Source organism: Scophthalmus maximus, chromosome 3 (assembly GCF_022379125.1).
Source record: "Scophthalmus maximus strain ysfricsl-2021 chromosome 3, ASM2237912v1, whole genome shotgun sequence".
Lineage (NCBI taxonomy): Eukaryota > Metazoa > Chordata > Actinopteri > Pleuronectiformes > Scophthalmidae > Scophthalmus > Scophthalmus maximus.
Genome location: NC_061517.1, coordinates 16,571,809 through 16,596,535, shown reverse-complemented (window position 1 = coordinate 16,596,535; position 24,727 = coordinate 16,571,809). Strand labels below are relative to the sequence as shown.

General features: G+C 43.2%; 1 protein-coding gene across 7 annotated transcripts in view; it reads right to left on the bottom strand.

Annotated features, from left to right (window-relative positions):
• Positions 1 to 118: 118 nt before the first annotated feature.
• The window catches only part of LOC118317083, a 28,524-nt gene continuing 3,915 nt past the window's right edge, over positions 119 to 24,727 (bottom strand). Inside the window, exons 2-27 of one of the 7 annotated variants that reach the window (XM_047331082.1) lie at positions 21,126 to 21,323; positions 18,767 to 21,029; positions 18,479 to 18,670; positions 18,151 to 18,271; positions 17,930 to 18,023; positions 17,432 to 17,518; positions 16,556 to 16,672; positions 16,342 to 16,440; positions 15,575 to 15,726; positions 14,934 to 15,072; positions 14,061 to 14,183; positions 13,772 to 13,969; positions 12,532 to 13,205; positions 11,938 to 12,387; positions 11,164 to 11,413; positions 10,792 to 10,881; positions 9,765 to 10,076; positions 9,494 to 9,664; positions 9,141 to 9,318; positions 8,909 to 9,025; positions 8,059 to 8,346; positions 7,550 to 7,785; positions 5,734 to 6,021; positions 5,017 to 5,211; positions 1,968 to 2,023; positions 119 to 1,785 (exon numbers count right to left, since the gene is read on the bottom strand). In XM_047331082.1, coding sequence (XP_047187038.1) covers positions 1,988 to 2,023; positions 5,017 to 5,211; positions 5,734 to 6,021; positions 7,550 to 7,785; positions 8,059 to 8,346; positions 8,909 to 9,025; positions 9,141 to 9,318; positions 9,494 to 9,664; positions 9,765 to 10,076; positions 10,792 to 10,881; positions 11,164 to 11,413; positions 11,938 to 12,387; positions 12,532 to 13,205; positions 13,772 to 13,969; positions 14,061 to 14,183; positions 14,934 to 15,072; positions 15,575 to 15,726; positions 16,342 to 16,440; positions 16,556 to 16,672; positions 17,432 to 17,518; positions 17,930 to 18,023; positions 18,151 to 18,271; positions 18,479 to 18,670; positions 18,767 to 21,029; positions 21,126 to 21,323 — 7,068 coding nt within the window. In that variant the 3' untranslated portion in view covers positions 119 to 1,785; positions 1,968 to 1,987. Of the gene's footprint in view, positions 1,786 to 1,967; positions 2,024 to 2,394; positions 5,212 to 5,733; positions 6,022 to 6,847; positions 7,004 to 7,543; positions 7,786 to 8,058; positions 8,347 to 8,908; positions 9,026 to 9,140; positions 9,319 to 9,493; positions 9,665 to 9,764; positions 10,077 to 10,791; positions 10,882 to 11,163; positions 11,414 to 11,937; positions 12,388 to 12,531; positions 13,206 to 13,771; positions 13,970 to 14,060; positions 14,184 to 14,933; positions 15,073 to 15,574; positions 15,727 to 16,341; positions 16,441 to 16,555; positions 16,673 to 17,431; positions 17,519 to 17,929; positions 18,024 to 18,150; positions 18,272 to 18,478; positions 18,671 to 18,766; positions 21,030 to 21,125; positions 21,324 to 24,727 lie in introns of those variants that run through there. The other 6 variants (XM_047331083.1, XM_047331084.1, XM_035645533.2 and 3 more) reach the window with 6 other exon arrangements.

The following is a 24,727-nucleotide window of genomic DNA, read 5'->3' as shown; positions in this document are numbered from 1 at the left end:
TATGCAATATATTACTGTATGATTGAACATAAAGGAAATGTTATGATTCAAAATGAATCATACCTGATAAATTACATTACATAATGCAAAACAGGAACACATCATATTCAGTCAAAACTTTTGGGTAACTGTTTCTTTACTTTGCAAAGCAGTTAAACTACTTTCTTGTCAAGCCAGCATGAATTTTTTACAGTCAACTTTTTCTTTGGTACTGGAGGATGTTGTAATAAAAGAAAAGGGTGACTTTCCAGTTTTCTATGGAAACAGGACATTTCGCACATTTCATTAAAAAAAAAGAAATGTATTTGTAACACCCCTGAAACACACACACACACACACACACACACACACGCACAGCAAAGAAGACAAAAAAAGACAGTTTTGGGCGGTGGTGACGTTAACCTGTACACAGTGGTGATGAAACGTTTTGCAATAAGTGTTTGCAGCGGTCCTTCTGAGGAACCACACAAGAAAGTGAAGCGTCATCATATTGGCGCCATATCCTCATACTTCTGCTGTCTGTCTCGTCACCTCTGAACGGTGCAGAAATGAGAGGGAAAACCACACATAAAACGAAAAATGTCTCTGAATTCCCCTAAAACTGACAAACAGAGAGAAGAAGAAGAAAAGGGGAAGAAAGGAAGAAAGAAGGAAAAACCAACTGCACCGGTTCTGCATTTGAATTAGAAACTCATTTCAAATCACTCAAATAAAAAGCAGAATACAGAGATGTACATGTATCTTCAAGGACATTTAAAGGTCAGTTGTTAAAAAAAAAATCAAAGCCAACATCGTTTAAAAGGCATCATTTGTCATCATTTGTAAACGGTACATTTTGCATGGACAAGAACAAAAATGACAACTTCCATCAACACCATGTTTAAAAAAAACATTAAAAAAAGCATTTAAACAAATCCGAGAAACACTTTTTTGTACTGGTCATTTTCATGAGGGTGAAGCTGGAACATTGATGAATATGGAACCATTATTGGACCCTAGATAACAGGAAGTGGTTTTTGCCTTATAGCATATTGTCATATTTTGTCTGTTTTTGATTAAAAGAGTATAAACATGTGAAGATGTGAAAGCACATCAGAGCCAGTGGTCCGTCCCTTCTGATAAATGATTCAATATAGAACTACTGTGAGGAAAAAATGGCCCACGAGTAGATATATCTTTATATATTAATTATATGCCATGAACTTACGTGTAAGGCAAAGAAAAACGTTTCTTTTGTCTCGCTCTGCCGTATGTGTGGTGTTCTGTCAAATACAGATTACTAGTCCTGTGTGTCTGTTTCACACTGATTGTTATAACTCTTTCTCCCTGTTACCAATAATTGTACAGGTCGTACAGTAACTAACACTATAGTCAGTAAAAATGTAACATGCTGGCAAATCTAACACGAGACAGTGAACCACATAAAAACAACACATGGTTGGTTCACTGGATACAGTAAGGAAAAAAAACATGATTCTTATGCTCAAAATATGAATGTTCCTCGTGACATGCGTAATCCATTGTAGCTGAAGCAGCTGATACTTGGTTCTTCTTAAAAAATAAAAACAGGTTGGGGATAAAAAACCAAAGCAAAGAACTGGAAAACACACTGTGGACAATGACACATTTTCCGTGATTAGGGGTTAATATTGCATGTAATTGCAATATTGTGTTGCAATGACATGCAAACCAGGTCTCGTGACCCCACAGAGCTGAGTGTATTCACTCAGAGAAACTGTCCAGAAGATCTCCACCATGACTGATCAGCTCCAGGTGACCAATGTGCTGCAACAATATTAAAATCACAAATGATTCACTGATAATGATTATAATACTACTAATAACTGGTTTTCCTGTTTAATTTGTCTCAACTTTTCTGAAGAAAAGTCAAGATAAAAAGAAGAGAAAAATAATCCCTTTATATTTAACCATAACTGTTTGTTTATTTAACAACATCACGTCCTTACCCTCTGTGGGGAATCCAGGGTTAAACTTCTGTTGATTTTGCGATCATGATTTCACTCTGAATGAAAAGATACAATAAAACTGTCAAGAAATTCAGAAGAATTCAGAATTTCTGCTTCGATAGAGAACCTGTGTGTAGGATTTAGGCAGATCTACACACTAAGAAGTGATGTGTTAAAAATGACACGTGTTGAATTTCAACACATCTACTGTGTGCTCAGGGACAACACATGTTGTGTTAAAGTCAACACAGCAAATGTGTAAACCATTTTACACAACAGCTGTGTTACGCAGCTTAACACATAATTGTGTAAGTTTTACATATTATGTGTAAAACATGTGTAAAACAGATAAACACTTAAAAGTGTTAATTGTGTGTAAATGAATTTGTAATGTTTTCTTTAGTTTAAAAATAATGAAAAGCAAGAATACATTCATTAGTCATTTATTTAAGATTTCATATTAAACCCTTTTAAAAAGGATTTTTTTTCAAAACTTCACATGCAATAAATTCATTTGTAATACAATATATATAACACAAGTACAAAAATTCATGTTATTGAATTCTGAACATGACATCAATAACCTCGGATTGAGATAGAGTTCGTCAGTGCTGAAATTTGACATTAAGCCAAGAGGTCTAACATCTGCAAAATCATCTAAATTGATCATTTCAAAGTCTTTAGTCTATTGCACAACATATGCATAGAAATGCTCATCAAAGTACTTAACTTCAAGTACTCTAATAAGAAAGAGGCATGCCTCACCCTGGGGTATAACATGAATGATCTCTCCAAATAAGTGCTCCCCTTGATGCTGCGTCTTGAGTCCAGATCCAGTCCTGTATGTCTGGCCATTTACAGTCAGCGAATGTGTAACATAAATGATGCTACGCATTGTGTGTAGGGCTGACTTTAGTCCCTCAGGTATAACAACGGCTGTCTTTAAAGCACCAATGTTCACAGGAAGGCATTTTCGGCATTGTATTTTTTACAAAACGGGTCAACAAGCTTGAAATTGTACATTTGTTGAACCTGATGTTTATAAGCAAGAGTTTTGGCAATATTTTTGAAATTGCATACCACATGTGCTTGCCTTTTCATTGGATTATGCTTTGCCTCAAATCTCATACACCACAACTGAGAAAGAGGTCCAAACAAACAAAGCATTCTTGGATAATGTACTTGTAAAGCATATGGTGATCTATGATAAGCTGCTTAAGAACACAGCAAGCCCAACACTGACAACAGGTGCAAAAATGATGCTGCAGATTTCCCTCAACAAAATGAACAGATTCTAAAACTGGTCTTCCCTATTAATGAAATCTCGCACTAAAAAGGGTAAAACTTGCAAGAGACACCACATTTGGGAGGCAGTTTGCCTCACAGCATTTTCAGAAGATCTCAAATTGATAATGGCACTTGGTTTATTTTTGTCATTCATGTAACCATAGTCAAAACCAGCAATTCTGTCATTTAGTTGCTCTAACGTGAAAAGCTTCTCTTCATAAATGAAGTGACGCAACAGCAGCTTCACTTCCAAAGGAGCCACGCCTTCCAGTACACCGTGCATCATGTCCACACATGTATTTTCTGTTACATGGAAATATTGCAGACTGTTCAAACAAGAGTTTCCTTTAACACCAGTTGAGCTTGGATTGCAAAACCTAACATGTTGCTCATAGTTCTCCCTGTTGCGTTTTACAACATTGTCTTCATCAAACACCGACTGAATTTCTTGCTTATCGATCAAACAAAACTGGCAAAATTTGTTTGCAGAAAAGCTTTCAACATAGCCGCACAGTGAATGTATTGCCAAATTATCTGCTGTCAAAATTGAAAGACTTCCACGCAGCTTTTGAGTTTGTCCATCAACTTCAACTTCTATACTGCAGTTTTCAAGGACTCTGATGTCCTCAAGAAGTGGCTCTAGTATCTTACCAAGCCCATATGTCTCCCTGTCGATTGAATTAAATAACACACATAGGGGAATGTGAGCTAGGGATGAATTGCATTCTGGGGGTAAATTCCGTAGAGTGAAGTAAACAGCACCCAGTTTATGGATTTTTGTTTTGGAGCCCAGAGGATTTGTTGTCTCAACATCATCATAATACAACTGAATTTGCAGGGATTCTGGATACAGTTGGAATAGTAGATGACTTGAGAATTGACACCCATCACTATAGTCACGCATCATGTTGTCATTCCTTTTCTTGTTTTTTAAGTAGACACCTTGCATTGGTCATTACTAAATAGAAATTTGATTGTTTCGAGTATTGGTATATACTGACAAGTGTCTGGTGCCAAAACATGCTTCACTTGTCCTCGTTTCCGCACAGTCTCTGCCCTGTGACCAAGAAAAATTTCCTTTGGCTTGACGAGGTGAAATTCTTCAGAAAAGTGTGTAATCATTTTAAAAGGAGTGTCTATGTCACACCCATATTGTTGAACACGGATGACACTGAATTTTTTAATGTAGCTATGGTTGTTTCCACAAGTTCTTTAACACAAGTTACAGTTCTTGTGACATCCATTAGTGTTACATTTGACCCAGCATACATTTTTGCCACACATGAGGCTGCACTGTCACTTGAAGAAAGAGGTTTAAAACCCTCAGAAGGCTCAGCTATGTTTTCCTCTAGAGTTGTGTCGATGGTCCCTGTGGACTCTGTAAATGTTGGGATGGTCTGAAGAGAAGGCTCAACAGCAGTGGTACCTGTTATTTGGTGCTCTCTAGAAAGGTGTTTCGCAAATGAATTAATGCTGTGGTATGTCCTTGGACAACCATCTTGGCCGCAAGTAAGTGTGAACTCCAATCCCTCTGACAATACATGTATTTCACGAAGATGGCACGTCAGTTTCTTTATCTGTGTGAATCTTGACTGACATCTTGGACAAATGTACATTTTGGTGGGATCTAATTAATAGACTTGACTTTTGAAATGAGTTCCATTGCCTTTGCTCTCCTGTTTGTTGACATGGGTAAGTCGTAAATGTAATCAAAGAACGAGAACACAGAGCTGAGCGGGGCTGGGAAGGCCGAGTTGCATACCCAGTAGAGCTTGAAGAGCTTGTCCACAGCACATGCCAGGCTTTCATCCAAGGGGATAGCAATCTTGTCTGACTTGCCCAGAATGACGTCCTGCTGTGAGCCTCCCCTTAGATGACCAATGCAGACTAGTTGTGGCTGTGTGCTCTGTGCTGGATCCTGGGGTGCATTGTAGAGGGAGGCAATGGTACTTCCTGCCTAAAATCAGAATATAGAAATAAGTCAAGTTAAGTTCAGCAGCAACATGTTGCGAACTAGCTCCTTATAATTATTTTTGTACATGTAATGTTTTATTAGTCGGAATGCTGACACAGCATTGTCTCTTTCTGCTTTTGTCATCTTTCTTGGCAACGATATTAATGCAAATCATTTCTTCTTTATAAGGACTAATGTGTAGGATAGAGGATCTGTTGTCAGAATGGAACATAATATTCCGAACTGTTTTAATTGAATTAAATACTTTTAAGACATCAAGATATTAGATTACCAAATTTAAATAAATCCAATTTTTCTTATTTAAGCATTGCAGTTAAGTATACAGGTAAGTATGTTGTCCCATACAGAAGTAGATTTTATGTAGGAATATGGTTATTACAGTGAGGTAACGTAGGCTGAACAGATAATTAAGAGCAGGGCAGAAAGTTAGACCCTCTGACTTCTCTTAAACAGAATTTGACAATCTGAACACATGACCCCCAAAAAATCATGGTAAAAATGTACCTGAGTTTGACAGACTTCTCTTGGGACAGTTTGATGATTAGGTGCTTCTGAAAAGTGCTCTTGGAATCTGTCAAGGTTACTAATCTGCACACTACTTTCAACATCAGTAAACTCTTGGAAATCAGTGTTAAATTTTAAACTCCGGTCAAGGACCAATCCCAATTCACTTGTTTTTTCCAAAAGCTCTGTTGTGCTTTGGACACTGTAAATTTTTCTTTTCAATTCATTTCCATTCTTGAAAATAGTTGCAAGGACTTTCACAGATTCCTCCTGCCCATGTTTCCCTTCCTGTAACCATGAAACAAAAAAGTTAAGTACACATCAAATTCAATTCATTGTGATATTGATAATTGAATTAATTTCTAAGTCAAATGGGATTAAATATCCCCATAACACGAGACTGAAACTACCAAACTACAAGCCCTTGCAGTCTTGAAAATGTGACTTCATGACATTTCCTACATTTTTGTAGGAGTGGAGGCAATCAATTTGCTGCGGCGACTTAACAGAAACGAACCACTGTCTTACTAAAATGTCCCAAAATTAATTTTACATGGTGTCATTGTTGGTAATTAGAAGGGTAAAAATAAACTTCAAAATCACAATGGAAGTTTGGTAAAGGCAGTCATTAGACGGCTCGACGTCTATCTTTTTATATGATTTAGACCGATTATATACATGCCGAATTTATGTTGACATTTTAGTTCAATTACAGCTCTCCAGCTTCATATTCCCAGTTGACATTTCAGTACCATTTAAAGCAAAAAAAAAGAAAAAAAGAACAGAAATGAGAGCCAAGTATGACTGTGTAGCGGCTCTCATGTGACGTTCAGGGACACTGGGTAAATAAAACGGTAATTTTATGGAACAACAGCCAGTCAGTTAACTTCCAGCAACTGACCGAACATTGACGTTATATTCTCTGGCTACAGATTATTACAGTTACAGCAGGGATATTTTGATTTTAAATGAATGTAGAATAGTGGCGGCTAGCTAGTGTGACGTTAGCTCGAACATTACTCTAAACCCTGACATGGCCTAACTCGAACACCAACTTCCACATGATTCGAAACGTCGACATATTTTTATTACCTTAAGATAAAATCGTGCTTACCATGGAGTTTGACAGCAGCAACGAAGCAGTCTCCATCCTTCTCCTTTGTCGACTGTGGCGACTTTTTCCATACTTTATCCCCTTTTAACTGGGGCGCGAATATGGAGGACCGCGAAAAAAGGATGCCGCTGTTGCCCGAGTTGGAATTCAGATTCACTGTCCAACACATCCACTGTGTTAAGCTTTTTACACATTCTTTACACATTTTTTACACTGTTAGGTAGAAATCCACACACAGTGTGTTAAATGTGTAACAACACATTTTTGTGTCCTTTTTTAACACATCTCTTCTAAGAGTGTAGCAGCAGAAAATGAATATAATATTCATGATTGCATTTTCATTAGTGTTTGATTCCCATGAAACTAAGAATTGTTGTGCTTTTTTTCATTATCTTAGAATGAGCATATCTACACAGGGAGCGGGTCGTTTATAGAGGACCGCAGGTTCTCATACAGTCTCCTACAGTCCTGGAAGGGGAGTGTGAGGCGAGGGGTCGTCAGTTGGTTGCAATCTGTAACCTCACCACTAGATGCCACTATATCCTACATTTGATTTACTCATTAGCAGCCATTTAAAAAACAAATCTTTTTTCAAACCTTAAGACTGCTATGTTTAGAGAAACAACATGTGATTGAGACCATGGCCTTCACCTTATGAATACATTTCTTTACTAGATCACATTAACAAAAATTCACCTGTACCTTGGGATTAGCCAGATGTGGAGGTTTGGGTGCGACCCCCGGTTTCTTTATGATAATCACCGGTGAGCTGTTTCTCCTCAGGCTTGGGGTTCGACACAGTGGTGGGCGGGGCATGGGACTCTGGGACACAAACGAGGTGGAGTTGTTCACTGCCTCTCCACCAATGGCAGACAGGCAGCCGTTGTCTGGGCTGCTCGTGACGTTGACGCTTTCCCCAGATGATTCTGTGCTGTCCACTGAAGAAGAAACACAAACACTTTTTTAGAAACAGAGAAAGCTGAGGTTTGTGCAATACTTGTGCATGGATCAAATTCCATAAGATCATCCAGAAAATCAGTGGATTTAAGAAAACGTGTTCATGTTGTCCAGATATCAGTGGTAATGTGTACATTGCTGTTTACCACACTGTCATTACTGATGCTACCACTAGATGGAGCCAAAGAATTAGCAGATCTACAGAGACAAAAAAGATTAAAAAAAATTTAACAAAGACAGAAAAACAAACTCACTCAGAGGATGATGAGTCTCCAACTTTTCATGGTTACGGTAGAGATGACGATGCATATGAAGATGATGATTGTTGAGTTCATTGTCAGTCACAGCCTCGGGGGAGGAGCACATGGCAGGGCCGCTCTCCAATCCCTGTGACTGGTTCCCGGGATAGCCAGCAGGGGGCAGCGAGCCCCGGCCCGAGGAGGAAGATGATTGGCTGAGGGTGGCGGAGGCCGTGCTGCCAGAGCCAATGGAGTGTGGCCGTGGATAGTCTAAGCCCCTGTGTGAACAACATGCCACAGGGACTGACGACACATGGACGTCATCAGTGAGAAAAACGAAGCGCTGGGTCAGTGAGCAATGAGGACACAAGCATGACTTGCAGTAATACATTTAGTTTTGTTACATGTAGTTACTTTGTTAGCGAGTTAAAAATATCTAAATTTAAAAAAAGCTTTTACTTAGTTTTCACTTTTTGAATCATAAATCGTAAAGGACGGGAGTCAGCCTTGCCAGTGGCCCTGAGGCTAAATGCTAATGTCAGCATGCGAACATGCTCACACATACAATGCTCACATGCTGATTACAGGAGCTATGATGCTATAAAGCGTGTTGACAATTGCTTATTATCACAAAGCAAAGTAGAGCTTAGGCTGATGTGAATTTCAGTTATTCTACAGGTAGGTTTCGTGATCGTTTTCAGACCAATTTTTGACCTGACGTTGGTTGAAAAGTCAGAGGATCACCAAAGTTGCTGCAATTCATCCTGACAGGATGGGTTATTGAGACATTTCAGTGTGGACCAAGGCGGCAGAACTAAGCAGAACTTGATTTGAAGTGTAAACTGTTGTGTGTGCAGCTCCTTACTTCTCCCAGGCAGGGCGCAGCTGATGGCTCGGTCACAGATCGCAGCATCACTGGGTTGAATGTCCGTGAAATGTTTGCTGCCCATTCCCATAAACACCCTCTCCTGCAGACGCAGCTCTGGGACAAATAGCCAATTCACAATATGTTTTATGTCCGGGAAGCTCTGTAAACCGTATCCTAGGTATGTGCTAAATAAAAAATAAAAACAACAACATATTGTTGTTGCCACAACCTCTACTGTGAGTGGCCTGATCCCACAGGATCCTCTCCAGGTCGGTGGTCCAGGCTTTCTTCACCTCCATGCTGGAAGCCCTCAGGGTGTAGGTGTCCCCGCTCTTCCTCCGGCGGAACCAGATCTCAAAACACAGGCCGCTCACACCCGTGTTGTGGGTCATCCCGATATCACTCGTCTGAAAGAGGGGAACACAAAGAGGAACTACACTGATGAAAATATGCTGGAGGCCTCAAATGACTGAGGTTTAACTCAGAGCTTCTATTGAAGAAAAATATATATTTTTGTGAAGAAGAATACACTGAATATCATGTGCATCAAGGTTGAGTGTTAAAGCCCTCTTGAGTGCTGACCTTGAATGACTGCTTGTAGACATAAACATCATTGCCAACATCTGTTTTCTTGGTCTTGCTGAAGAGGATTAGATGTTCAAAGAGAAAAATGCGGCGAACACATTTCTTCTTCCTGAAGAGGACTGTGAACTCATCCTGGCGAATCAGCTGTCCCTGCTCTTTTAAATTCACCTGACAGGACAGAGTAGAGCAGAGCAGGAAATAAATGACAGTTGACTTCATTTAACTGCTGCCCTTAAAGTTTATCTGATCCCCTATTTTAATATCTTACATCACAGTCTTGGATGGCGTCCATGGTGAGCAAATCGTTGCCGTGCCGCATCTGAAATCGAACCAGGTCTGCGGCAGCCTGGATCTCAGCCCTCTCACGCTCCCTCTCACTGCGTGTCAGTTCAGGCACATGCACAGCCGGGCCGCACACAGAGGATTCGACAAGTGTATCCTGGATCATGTCTTTGGGCCTGTAGGACCCGGCCAGGGACAACATGTCCTGCAACAGGAGGCTGTACTTGCTGATCCTCTGGATGGGCCTCAGCAGGTAGGAGGAAAGGTCCATCATGTCCCCCAGCTCCTGCTGCTTCCTCTGTGAGGGGAGACAAAAAGTGTAACTAATGTGGCCATCAGAATCGGATATATATAAAATGTCCACCAAAAAGACAAATTCCACATGATTATAAGGGAGGACGCAGGCGAAGACGAAGGCGCAGGCTGCCGATAAAACTCCTTCAATGTCCAAAAACACTTTTGGATGTGAAAATCATCACAACTTTGTGTGTAAAATTGTTCAAAGAGCTTCCTCTTCAATCCTAGACAAGGTCTGAAAACTTTTTGAATGAAAAAAACAACAACCATTGAACATTATTCATTTCATGTAAAGGTGCATCTTCATCTCAAAATCACTCCATTGTATATACACAACATTTCTGCTACAATCCCACAATGCAATGCATCACATCTTCTATTATATATATTTATGGCACAGCCTTTATATAGAATAATATACACTCATTAATATACACCATGAACTAAATCTTACTTAAGTGAATGTTTCATATATTATAGCTCTGTATACTGTATGTGGAGATTTCAAAACGTATGAGAACATAATCTATGTCACTTTGAATCACCTGACATGAAAAATGAAGGGGGTCAAGTGATCAAGTACTGGATAACAGATCAAGACTTAAAAGCTGATCCTCAAGGAGAGCGTTTATTAGTTACGTTTTTTTACCTTTAAGAAATTACTGTTTTTCAGACACGTGGACAGACACAATGTGCCAAAACAGATAAAAGCTGACCTTGAAGATGTCATGGCGACGGTGCAGGATGAGGGCGTCCGACTGAGGTTTGTTCTTACTGTACAGAGCGTACAGGCCAAAACTCTCTGTCTGTGGAGACAACCAGAGTGAAAACATGTTAGAAAATATATTTCATCAAACATACCTGTTCCGACTGGCTGGCTCAAATGATTATTGTAATATGTCTATGTCAATTTCTGGTTCCATCACATCTAAACATGTTCAGTGAAACTACATAGACATTTTGAAAATACTTTACTAAATCAGATGAAAAATAATGTAATCAATAAAGAATGAGAATTATCATAAATATTAAAAAGATATACTCAAGACACCGTATACATTGATGACAGTTACACAGTGACCACCCACATGTCTGAGAAAGCAGCGGGCCGCCATGGCCGGCTCCCTGTGACAGGCCTCCAGCTCCGGCAGGAAGTAGTGGCTGTGGAAGCCGTAAAGCTTCTCCAGGTTGCCGAAGATGACGCCTCGCTTGCCCCTGAGGTCCTGGGGGATGTCCGGTCGGTCCAGCAGGGGGAGGTAGTGGGTCAGGATGTAGCTCAGGGAGCGGACGTACTCCCTCTCTGTGGCCACCAGCTCCTCCAGGACCCGCTGCAGCCTCCTGATGACACAGAGACAACGCATATCTCTCAAACTTCAAACGCAGACAGTAACCTTGCACACTAAAGCACATGAAAAGCATATGATGTCTACTGGAATATTTACAGGCGAGTAGAATTTACAAATAACTACTTTCATCTCTTGTCCTTTAATCATCCCTTAATTTAACGAGTATTAGAATCACTGCCTCAAGTATCAATGCTTCTGTCAGCCGATAGAAATAGAATTAGAAAAATACTTTTGACTGAGCCTGTTCATTTTGCAATGAGATAGATTTCACTGTTTGTCATTGTTTCCCTTTATAATCCATCCATCCATCCATGTTGCATAATGAAAATTAAAAGAGAAGCGAAGACGGTCTGAAGAAACAATACCTGCAGCACTTCACTGTCAGCTTAGAGAGAGAAAAGAGTGCATGGAATCTCATTAAGACTGCCCAGATTAGTAAAAATTAGCATCATTGAATTTTCTCAGTCATCTTACAAAATAGTTAATTTCACCCACAGGGGATGTAAGAAAACTCACAGGGCACTACTGGCACTCCCCTGAGGATTAGCCAAACGAAAGGACCCCCCCTCGTATCTCCCGATGGGCAGGCTGGGGTGTTTGCAGCACAAAGCCCCGTCCTCCCCTGCAGCCCCCCGGTCGCTCATACACGAGTCCTCTGAGCAGAAGCTCCCGTGGCGGGAGATCTGGAACTTCTGAGCCTCCTTGAGGATGCGACAGGACGGCTGACCGTGGTGGGAGCAGGCTGATGGGGGTCGGACCCGCTGCTCCGGAGGAGTGGAGGACCCTGCTGCCACGACTGCCGGGGTGCACGAGTCTTGGCTCGCCGACTTCGCCCGGAGGCCGCGTCCCCACGGAAACCACTGGCAGCCGACAGTGTGCGACTGAGAAAGGGCCGCGGCGTCTCGCTCTCTCCTCGTTCTGCTCGCCTGTCTCCTCCTCGCCTCTCTTTCTGTTCTCCTTGTTGGTCTATTTTTAAAAAAATGACACGGTGAGTCTGGAAACAAGACTTGAAATAAAGCAGATCAAGGCTCCTCACCGCTGTTTGAATCAACGGCTCTAGTTAAATCCAAATCAAGTGAGATGAGTGGACTAACACAGAAGTTGTATTACCTGTGAGGTGACTGTGGGGTGACCGTTGACCCCTGGCTGGTTCCAGCATCACTGTGATCCTCTGGTTTGATGAGGATGTTACAGCAGGCCACAGTCGTTGAATTAGTGCTGTTGCTGCCCGTGATGGGCTTTCTCTTCCCTAAATCCACCGCCCCAGACACGATGCCCTCCCACTGCGGGTGCCGAGGCCCAGGGGTCGATTGGACCACCAGATTCTGGCCACCAGGCGAAGTGGTCTGAATATTAGTGCTCACCACATCAACGTAATGACATTCACAACAGCCGCTAGAATCTGGGTTTCTGTGATAAGCTTTATCCACGCCCTGCATCCTCTCCAGCAGCTGCTGCCTGGCCTCCTGACACCTCAGCCAGGCTACGTTCCAGACCCGCATCCCCCGGGAGCCCTGCAGGGCGCTGGCCTGAGCCTTCACCTCCTGAAACCTCTCCGGGCTAAACTGGAGAAACCTGTCTTGAAAAGTCCAAAGGATGGAGTTGTCATTGTCTGACAGTGAACCACTGGTGGCGGCTGCGCCAGAGCCATGCGCTGTGGGGCATTCCGACTGGCAAAGGGAGGCGGCGCTCGGTCCAGGGTCTTGGTTCTGTTGTTCTATAGGCTGAGTGTTTGTCTGACTCCGGTCCAGGTAACAAGTGCACTCACTGGCCAGAGCTGCCGCCTGTATGCAAAAGAGGTTCTGGTTTACTTTACAAAAACATAAGTGTTTTGGAATGAGACAATTCCAAAATTCTAATTAAAAAACAGAGTACAAATATGGGATGAGATCAAGCCAAACTAAGGACTTTTTCACAAACTGACGCCTGTGAGAGTTGTGAGAGGATGTCTCAGACACATGAGAGGTGGTTTGATGTCAATATTTCATTGAAATGGGTCGTCCCTGACAACGCTTATAGTGACATGCGCAGTGGGCAGACATTCAATGCCTCGCGCTCTCCACCGCGTCGTCATCTTTGGTGATTTTATTTGATCAAATGTGGTGAAACAACTTCCTCAATGAGCTCTCCAACACATCCCCAAACTGGGACAGATCGAGGTTTAGACGCGGAACTAACGAAGATAACAGCCGTGAACACTGACGAATGTCAAATGTGAAAATGACTTCACCCCTGGATTTCACCACTTTCAACTTGCTGAAATCCCGTTAGCCCCCAGAGACAAACCAACTCATTTTTTTTATTCCAGGATCTTGTGCACCAGATTTTTTTAAACTGATTTCATACAAACCTGCTCACAAAAATCACACACGTTGACCATGATCTGCAGCTCTCTGCCACAGGCCTCCACCCTACACAGGAAGTCGTCCAGGCCCGACTTGAAGGTGCAGACGAAAGCCTTGAACGTCTCTGTCTCTGGGTAGGGGAGCCCGCTCCGCTGCAGCCGCTCTGCCTCTGACACCAACGACATGGCATGGTGCCTTCGGTCCTGGGGAGGGAGAGGAGCGAGAGTCAGACGGGTGGGCTGACAGAGAAACGCCGAATAATGCAGACGCAGACGCAAGCGGACTTAGACTCACGTTTGCTTCAATGAGGAAACCAGTGAAGCTGTTGAGGATCTGCTCCATTCTGTCTCCTGAGTCCTCTACGGACTCTGCCTCCAGCAGGTGGCGCTCTCCTTCTATGTTAAACCACTGGCGCATCTGCAGGGACGGAAAGATGCAAAACAATATTTGCTAAATAAGCATGTACAGGTACACACTCAAGGATCTGCCATGTGTCTAATCTAATCGTAGGCTATACATATGTGTATACAATCAAATCACTGCCCTTGATAATTTATAAAGGGTATGCACAACAAATATGTACAGATGTGGATGCATCTGCTGCCTCCTGTTTTTATGAGTTTGTCTCCTTCTGTTATTATTTTCACTTCAAGGCAGAAAACGGGCAATATCCACTGTCAGAGCAAAATATAAAGTGTTTACATTTTATATATAAAGTATAATAAGTATAATTAGTAAATGTATCACTTCCTACCACAATTGGTAGTACAAGAACAGAAAGTCCTCCAAAAATCAAACTAATAGTTAATAATTATATAGTAATAGAGTACCAGGAAAAATAAATATATAATATGTAATATGTAAAGTATGCAATGACAGAATACAAGTAAGCTAAAGTTTACGTTCTCTGATTTGTGTGAGAAAAACAAGAAATAGTTTCAATTTCTATTTTGCCTTTGCTCAAACATGTATTAAGTATAAATGTATTTCAAGTCCTAATCATAGCCACCCACAGTAAATTATTAGCATTAGATCAATGGGCTTCCACTAGGGGACATTATGAGGACAAATATAAGGTCAAACTCTGATTTTCTTTGACAATATATTGCACTCACATCTAAAGATCTGTACACACATTTGTGATATATTTGGTATCATGTACAGCACCTGTGTGAAGTGCCCCTCCATCTCTCGGAGCTGCAGCAGGTACTCCAGGTGTTCCAGCGACAGGTTGGACCTCTGCACCAGGACGTGGGCCTGCTCCTCCATGTGGTTGTACAGGCTGGTCACCGAGTCCACTGCATCGCTGCACGCAGGAAAAACGAGAGTTTGGATAGTATATAATGTCCTTTTATTTAGCAATTCATTTATATATTTACATATCATGTCATGTCATCATATACCATGCATCATTAAAAGATCAATTTCCTATACCAAGTCAAATGTGATGTTGTGTCTGTACTAGATTACAAAAACACACATTACCATGTGCTCTCTAACTTTTACTATAATGATCTTTACCTTCATCCTATGTATCTAAGTCTCCTGCTGTTGCTGGACAATCTGTTGATTTTTGATGGTAGCCTTGTTTTAAGCGTTTCACAGATACAGAGTACAAAGTACAGTGACTTGTACTCGCCGAGATACTTTGTTTATTTTAGAAGTTTATCTTACAGCATAAATAATAATGATTCACAAGCAGTAACATGCCATGTGAGCAGTTAAGCCCACATCAGACAGCAGGCCGACACCTGGGTTTGCTCTACACATGTAAATATAGCAGGCGAGAGCGGGAGCTCGGCGTCTACCTGAGGTCCTCGCAGTGCGGGTATTTGAGGTCGCTCTCCCTCCTCAGCCTGGCCAGGATGGCCCCACCCTCCCTCTGCAGGCTGACCAACCTGCTGTCCCCCAGCACATCCCTCATCAGAGTCCTCTGCTCCGTCATGCACTGCTGCACAGCCTGTTGGACGAAAATAGATTTTAACATCAGCAAACGGTCCAGTGACATATTCAAGAACTTCCTGCGCTGCTATTTTGTGAAATTTATTGTGGAAGCTTTTCTTTGTGCCGTTCCCAATAATTTATGTATTTACAGAAACCATTACCTCCATAACAACACATTGCACACAATGTATTATCAGTGAAGACAGAGGCCCAAATAATATCATGAGAAAGAGTCAAAGAACAGTGACTACGTTTACATTTACATGAATATTATGACGGTTTCATGGCTTGCTAATGGTAAATCGCATTCATATTTGAGTTTACATATTACAGAACAGAGTCTGATTATGAAATCAAGCAGTTGGTAACTAACGTACATGTGGTATGTCACAAAATGCAGAGAAAACACCAATAGGACATGATAATGCGATGAAGACGTATAAATATCTGCATAATGCGACTAAGACCAGAATACTCCACATCTTAGGCCGATTACTACTTATTACGAATAAGACCTTATTTGGAATGAGGTATTCCACTACTGCTGGTAGTGTTTTATTTAGATTTTTATCTTAATGGGGTTAATATTGTAATATTGCTGTCCATGTAAACGTCGTCAGTGTTAAAGTACCTGTACAGTGTCCGTCCTCCTGGGCTCCTCTAACTGACTGATGGCCCTCAGGAGCAGGCTGGACGCCTCGTGGAGATCAGATACAAATGGGAAGAGCTTCTACAGGATGACACACACGGGACTTGGTCATGAGCAGTGAAGAGAGACAACAAGTGCACCACCCGATGAGAGGGGTCTGCGAGGCAGAGGTGATGTACTGAGGGAACCTTCTCACCTGGTGCAGCTCCATCCAGTCACGGTGGCCGTGAGACAGTGTGCCATCCAGACGGGAGCTCAGCTGACTCCCCTCCGCCAGCTTCAGCAGAGCTTTCATCGAGGTCACCGTGTCCGTCTGCTCAAGGGAACACATGACAGAGTAACACCAGCACGTTTTCACAGTCACAGTGCTACGTGGACAAGAGGAGGACTGGGCTGCTGCCCACTGCTAAATTCAAAATCATTATTTTTATTGGGTTTTTTTAATCTTTATAATTGAAACCATAATTCTGATGAGAAAACAATGGTATGTTTGTGAAATAGATAACAGCAGGCCTTATAAACAGAGAAAAAAAAGAGAAAAAGTAATAAAAACCTATGGACTTTGCTATACTTTGGAATTGTAACATTTTTTGTGGAGAACTTTTGGTGCACGATTCCCAAACTGATTGATATTGATAAGTGCAGCGGCTCTTACCAGTAATGTAAACCAGTAAAAATGGCAGTAAAACCCTATGGTTTTAGACCTATGGTTTCTATAAATGCAGCTGTAAGCATTTCCTTTGATGAAATAATGAGTTAAAACAAGAACAACTGGAAATCCAGACCAAAAAAAAAAAACTCCTTAAGGAGGAATCAGGTGATAATTAGATATTATACTGGTTTAGTGAAAAATGTGACCGGCTGGCTGCACCGGGGAGAAAGGTTTCATAGCAAACCCAATATTTGTCATAATATTTCCCTTAAAAACTCACTTAAATATTCATGGCAATCCATATTTCCATCAAGATATTTTAGTCTGACCCAACAAACCAACGGGCGTTCTGACAAAGATAATTCAGATTTTCTACAAGTAAAGAGGAAGTGTTTGGTGAATGGGGGAGGAACGTCTCACCTGGACCCCGGGACATCTCTCAGGCCGGAGGCGGCTGTCTTTGTCCACCAGCAGCACCAAACTGTTTAGTGCCTGTGGGCTCTGCTCCTGCAACAGTTGAACACTCAGTTACATAACTGCAATCATGCACATTTTCGTTTTTGAGGTTTTTTTTGTATTATTCATAATGACAAATGAATTAGAATACAAAAGTAAAAAAAAAAACACCTGGACATCAATGCAAATTATTTTAAAATTTAAAATTTTATAAAGTAAGTGAAACTCATATTCGTGCTAGAAAACTCAACAACACTTGCAGATATGAACTATATAACGCTGCCATTCAATTAAATGTGACATTTTTTTTAGATTTGAAATATATTATATTTTTGATTACAGATACACAAAGTGAAAGAGTAACTGTTTGTACCCAGGTGCTCTGCAGAGAGCTCCAGTCGAGCGTTAACACCGACTCAACAGCCAACAGCTCTGATCTGCTCCGGTGCACAAGCGTCTTACCTGAAGCGCCATCAAGGCCTTGTAGAGCTGCGGCGGAGGATTTGTCTTCCTCGCATCGAACACGAGTGTCATCCCAGCTTCTCTGACTTCTTTCCTACACACAGAGATAAAAAGGCAAAAGCATCTTCTTACTTTTATCTTTTATTGGATCAGTTGGATCAGGATGTGATTCATTTCCTGCTTTATCCCTTGATTTGTTGGGTGTGTGGATTCCACCGCACCTGGTGATCAGGTGGAAGTAGAGCAGCGTTTGAAAGAGCTGCTGGCTTGTTACAGCCGATCTCCATCCCTGGTGGTCCCCGTAGAGCTCGACTATCGCCCTGCCTGCCCTGTCTCTGCCGCCTGGAGGGGTTAGGGAGAGAAAAGATCAGGCAACGGCTAAAATGCTGTTCTGTGTCATCTCTAAAAGGCCCAAGGACAGAAAAGATTTAGATTGTGGCAGAAAATTGGCTCTTGTGTGGCTCTTGAGCAGCTTTCCAACCACGTGTGTGGATTATAATGACTGCTGTCGTCGTTGATGTTAATTTACAGCATCTCAAACTAACCAACCTGTGAGAGTCGCTACTCCCAGATAGAGGGAGTGGGCTCTGGGGTCTGAGGATCCCAGGGGGAGGTGGTCAGGCCTGGGACGGGCAGGGATCTTCTGCGTCTCTGCCGATGGAGGCGGATCTGTCCGTGGTGGGTTTGCCACGTGATGACAGCTTCTACTGGTTATAGGTGTACTGCCAGGCTGAGCACCGTCTGGAGAAAGTGGGTATAAATGGGAGAGTTGCTGAAAACTACATTTAATCTCTCACTAAGCCAAAATGACATGAGTAGAAGGTATAACTCCTGTACCTGGAACGACCACCTTCCTCCTGCTGATCTTGGGTGAGACCAGCCCAAAGGCCGTGCTGTTTTTACACTTGACAACATGGAGCTGGGGAACCTCTGCACCTGAGTCCTTCTTCTCTCTCCTCCTGACACTTTGACCTTCCACGATGACCACTTCACACTTCTCAGAGGTGTCCACCACCGCCGTGGAGAGGGACGAACATCGTCCATCCGACACGGGCTCTCGTCCGTTTTGTGGCGGCCTAAGAGACCTGGAAAAGTTTGGACTCATCCCCGAGGAATTGGTTCTGTGGCGTAATCTTTCGCGAGGCTTGTGGGCCACGCTCGTCCCTGAAACTTCACTTGAACTACACTGTGATCCACGATGTTTGGCGGAGATCACGTGCGACTGTTGAGGATCATTTGAACTTGACAAATCACTATTGTTTATCCTCGTTCCTGGTGCAGAATTTTGGGCTGAGTATGCATACCCTGTCCGCACAGTGGTGTTTTCAGCTGGCTGCTCTGGTAGCCCACCATATTTCAAAGGACCCGGTCCCCTGTACTCCATACAGGGGGCGGTGTTTGAATCCCCTGCTTTCCAATATGGAAAAGTGTTTTTTTCCCCTGACTCCTTACAGATGGCTCCACCGACAAGGAAGGGCGACTGGTTTTGGATCCCAGGATCACACCACATTCCCTGAACATTATACCACGGATCCCCTGTTTCAGTCCCCGGTGGTGGCCTCTGTCCGTCACCACACTGTGAGAAATCCCCATCCTCCTCCACCACCGGCAACATATTCCCCCTCTCTTTCTCCTGTCCGAAGGTGACGGGGTTCTGTATAGCGGCCTGGTAGGAGTCCCTGTAGCGACACCTCAGCTCCTGAGCTCTGGAACCGTGTCCGCCCTGTCTCCTTTTCATGCACGGAGTGCAGGGTTTCTCTGAGAATCGGACTGTGCGGACACACTGGGCGGGTTCAAGGGAGTCAGGGTGAGCGTGGTGTGATTGGTATCGGTGGGGAGCAGTTGGAGGTCCTGTCTCTGCGGACATGTCGGGCGTTAATGATACAGGAGCCTCTGATTTAGAATGACAGTGCATTTGTGGTTTTGTAGATAACTGCACATGCGCTTGTGGATGTGCTTGAGGTGGTTTCGGCGTGTTGGGCTGCCTCTGCGTTTGCCCATACGACTCCATTTGTGCGTGTGGTTGCATGTGTGCTTGTCTCTGCGGATGTCTTTGCACTTGTGCTTCGATTTGTGCGTGCGGTTGCGTTCGCACCTCCAGCTTCTGTTGCTCTTCTTTGACTGACTGAGCTTTTGAAAAAAGCATAGTTGCCTGCAGAATGTCAATATATTCCCCGTCTGCTGCGGCTTGGCCTGCTGGCGCACTTCTGCTCGTATCCTGTTGGTTTGTGACTTTATGTTTATCTTGTCCGATATTTTCACGACTCTTGTCTGCACCTTTGCATGTATTTGTACTTGCAGGGGTGTGTGTACCTGAAGCAGCACTTGCTTTTGTCACTGTGCCTGAATCCGACCCGGTGTAGCGGCTGTCCCATGTGTTTGGGGACACCCAGCCTATGGGCCTGGGCTCCGGTTCAGTTTCTTTCACTTCGACCGGCCGAGATGATGAAGCAGGACCAGTATCCACCAGGCAGAGTGACACAGCAATGCCGTGCTTGCCTGGACATATTCTCGTCTTCACAGAGAAGGCTGAGGGATGTGCAGAAGATGATGAAATGGAATTCTGAACGGTTGGATTACGCTGTTTTGGTGCATGTGAAAGATTCAATGAATGATTCGATGAAGTATTCTCAGAATAATGAGGAAGAGGAGGAGGAAGAGGAGGTGGTAAAGGAGGATATGAAGGAGGAACAGAGGCCATGCTACTCCCGGCACACTGTGGCACGTCCGCAAAATCAGGCACGGCCACCCGTCCCCATGGTAACCTCACCACTCCCTGCTCGGTGCCGAGCAGGCATTGGCTGAGAGGCGTTCCATGGCGGCCCTGGTTGACATCCTTTAACCACTCAGAGCTGAATATACAAGGATAGGAGGTTTCAGGGATTGGGGTCTCCTCGACTACTTCCACTCGAAGCCCCTCCTCTTCCAGGAGGCTGCAGACCACGATGCGCGCTGATTGGTCACAAAATGGTGCCACCTGTAGGTAAAAGTCGCCAGGCTGAAGTAGCCGCGGGTCGATGGGAGCAAGGTGGACGACAACTTGGTCGCGCAAACACAGTGGCCAGCCTTCACAGAGGAAGAGGACACCACGGTACTGAGCCTAAAAGGACAATGACAGGATACGGTTTCAGAAAATTATATGTTTCGAAATCTGCTCTGCTGTGTATGTATGTCTCTTTACAAGGCAGGGACTTACACATGCAGCCTGCTGCACGGTGTCTAAGACGTGCTTGGCCGGGACCAGGAAGTCGAGCAGGCACCGCAGGGCATCTCCCCGATAACGACCATCGATGATTTGGAAGAGCTGGCCGAGAAGGGTGGGGGCGGTGGCCTCGAAGGGCGGGTACAGCACCGACAGCAGGTTCTGGATCGAGCCCTCCAGAGAATCAAGGTTCTGAAAAGACAGGGGAGAGAGGGAAGAGGCTTCAGGAAATCATTGCTTTAATGTTCTGTGAGTGACAATATCTGGATGACCGCTTAGTCCAATAACATGGAAGTAGTCAACAACTTCTCATATTTAAACCTCACACCATGTGAGACAGCCACATAACTGCATGTTGAGCTGCTCTGAAAAGTTAGACTATGATGTCAATGTGTCACAACATTTCCGTTAAAGAAAAAAAAATCAACTGATGAAGAACAGCTATATCTGAAGGGATTTGCTTTCGAAATTAAGTGTTAATGCCTTTTTGAATGAAATCTTCATGTTGAATCTCTGGTAGGGCCGCAACTAGTGATTAAGTCTGTTATCATTCAATCTGCAAATATTTTTCAGTTAATTTATTAGACTATAAAATGTCAATTGGAATGTGGAATGTGCTGGATAAACAATACATACAATATATACTATATATATATATATATATATATATATATATATATATATATATATATATATAAAGATGGTAATTGACTCTCTTGACTATTATGTCTCCCCCTCTACTGAAATTTTGGATTTATCATCTAAACTAACAGACCTCAACAAATACCATTTACTTGAATCCACTGTAATGTACAGCGGGGCTAGACAACAGGAGTGAGTCACTTTCCTTTGGCTGTCAGTTAAATTACAGAGGCCTCGTCCTCGACCTGGTGACCTGCTGAGAGAATAGCTACACAAACACAAACAATCTGTGCTCATCATTAAAATGTATAGTCCGCCAGCCTGACAGCAAACATCCAAGTACGCACAGAGCGCGGTGGCTGGCCTCAAGGCTGGCTCGTCTCCTGGTTTATGGTTTCACATTCCCTTTGACCTGAACTCATGGTCCGCTACCCACTTTTAGGCCCTGCTTTATTTAGCCCGGCAAAGGCCACGGCAGCAGACCTCTGGGGTTAATGTATATTCATGCATGGAGTCTCCGTGGGGGAGATATACGGTGGCAGGATGGGGGTGATGTGTGAATGTCAACGCTCCGTATGAATACTGGTGCCTTTCTCCCCCAGGTATGCGTTTGTATGACATTACACCAATGTCAGTGGAAGGGAAATAAGCAAGTGACGCCACATGGAAATGTGGTTCAAGAGTTAACGATTATTCGCCTTCCGACGCAGCCTGATATTTTACAGACAGATATGAGAGTCGCATCGATCTTCTCAGTCAAAAAGCTAGAAAGTGTATCTCCCAAAGGGTCCTTTGTTTCAGATGAAAACAGCAACCAGGGGAATAGGACAAAGTTGGTGGTCACTGTCAGCAACATAAACGCACAAATCCAACATTTGTGATGAATCCAGTTCATATTTAATGATGTTCAAGACACCTTTTTTATCTTCTCATTGAGATCCTGTTTGGATAAGTAACTCTGCACGACTCAAAGGTTCATCAGCTGCACTGATGAAGAAAGACAAACACGGATATGGCAGATGGAACCAGAGAGGGGTTTTGTCACGGCTTGATGAAATATGTCCCTTCAGACCAAAACTGTCTGACTGCCTCTCTGCCTCGCCTCCTCTGCACATTTGAAAGGAAACACAAAGCAGCTCTTGGTCCTTGAGAAGGCCTGAACACTTGCAGGATTGGCATTGTACGATGAGTAGACTGTCTTGCAGAACTATCTTTCTGTCTCTCAAGCAACGATGTGCCTCACCACCCTCTCTGTCTTATCCTGTTACATCTCAGATCAATTGGCTGCGGACTGGCTCAGGGTCCAGTCCGCAGCCAACACTGCTCCAGAAACAACACAGTGACTCAGAGCTTTCTGGTAAGTCGGGCCACACCCTGCTGGGACCATTAACACAGCGATGGTCATCATGATAACACGAAGGAGGCGAAGGAGGAGGGCAGTGATGGAAGCAGTGGTGGTGGCTGGGAATTAAGAAGGGCATGAGGATGGTTGCAGGCTCGGAGGCACATGATGTATTTTCATTCACACCTTATAGACTTTAAAGCGGAAACAAACAACTTTTTGGCTTAACCTTATGATGTTAAAACTGATTCCATGTTGTAATGGAAATAGAAAAATGAAACCATCTGCCTTTATTGGTCCCTAAAAGCCTTAATTTCACCTTGTTATTCTCTTGGCCACCAGGACGCTGATTTCCTGGGAAAAAAATGACAAGTGGATTCACAGCACAAAGGAACTGTGTAACCCATTGTGTAACCAAAAAACAAGGATGAGTGTTGTATTTTCCCAGTATTTATCACAAGTTATGGAAATGGCAGACGGTGGAACAGTCAAATGGACAAAAACCAACTCAACCTCGTAAGAGAATGAGGATCCTGTTGACAGAGGAACAGAAGAAGGTGAAGAATGAGAAACTTGGGCGGGCATTCGCTCCAATGAGAGACGACATTGCACTTTTTCCCCTTTCTACTAGATAAGTAGGTAACACAACCAGCCTACTCATTTATAGTAACGGACATTTAACCCGAGGTTCATGATCTTCATGGATGAATGCACTTCTTGTAAGTTGCTTTGGACAAAAGCGTCGGCTAAATTGCGCGACGCGTTAGTTCAGGCAGGCCACGAAGTCAACCTCAGTCACTATGCAGCACATCAGCTGACAGTAGAGATCTCTACGCACCACTAGGGTCAAGAAAGTCATCTGTGGCCTCTTTTAAATGTAATGTTTTTATATCCCGAAGACAAAGGATCACCTTCATCAACTCTGAAATAATGTTTTTCTCACTTAGGGATTTGGGGTTTGGGCTGATGATTTCTTTGGCCGCTTAAAAGTAGCAGAAATGTAAATGGATGTGACCTTAACAAGGAAACCAAACAGTGGTGTTGGTATAGGGTCTGCCGACAGCCGTGACACACGGCAAATCAATAAACATGCTGAGGCTAAAAAAGGTGAGCGGCACTTGTTACTGTCGTTTACAAGGATACATTTGAATACTGATTTGAAAATGTAAGACCGTGTGTGTGTGTGTGTGTGTTTATTAATGTGTTTATTTGGGTGCCTGTTTCCAGTATGCTGCGAGTGGGTTGTATGAACCTGTCTCTCTCTCTGGCCGGGAGCAGCATACTGTCGCTGCAGATTCACACGGCTCTATATAAACACCCAGATTTCTCGCACTCAGCCACTGAAATAAATGACGACGCTCACATTACTGTGGATAGGATGTCCCAGTGTGGGAGCTGAGGACAGTTTGAATGTCTCTGTCCAGTATCATTATGAAACAAAAATAGTCTTTGCACATTCCTGATGTGAAGCGGCTTCCTGCCCAGACAAGAACAAAATATTCAACAATGAAAAAGCACAAATATTCATCATTCCTGTGCGACATCTATCCCCTTACACAGTGCGTCTTGAACTGTGCCCTTTACTTTTGGTATGTTTTTTTGGAAACTTTGC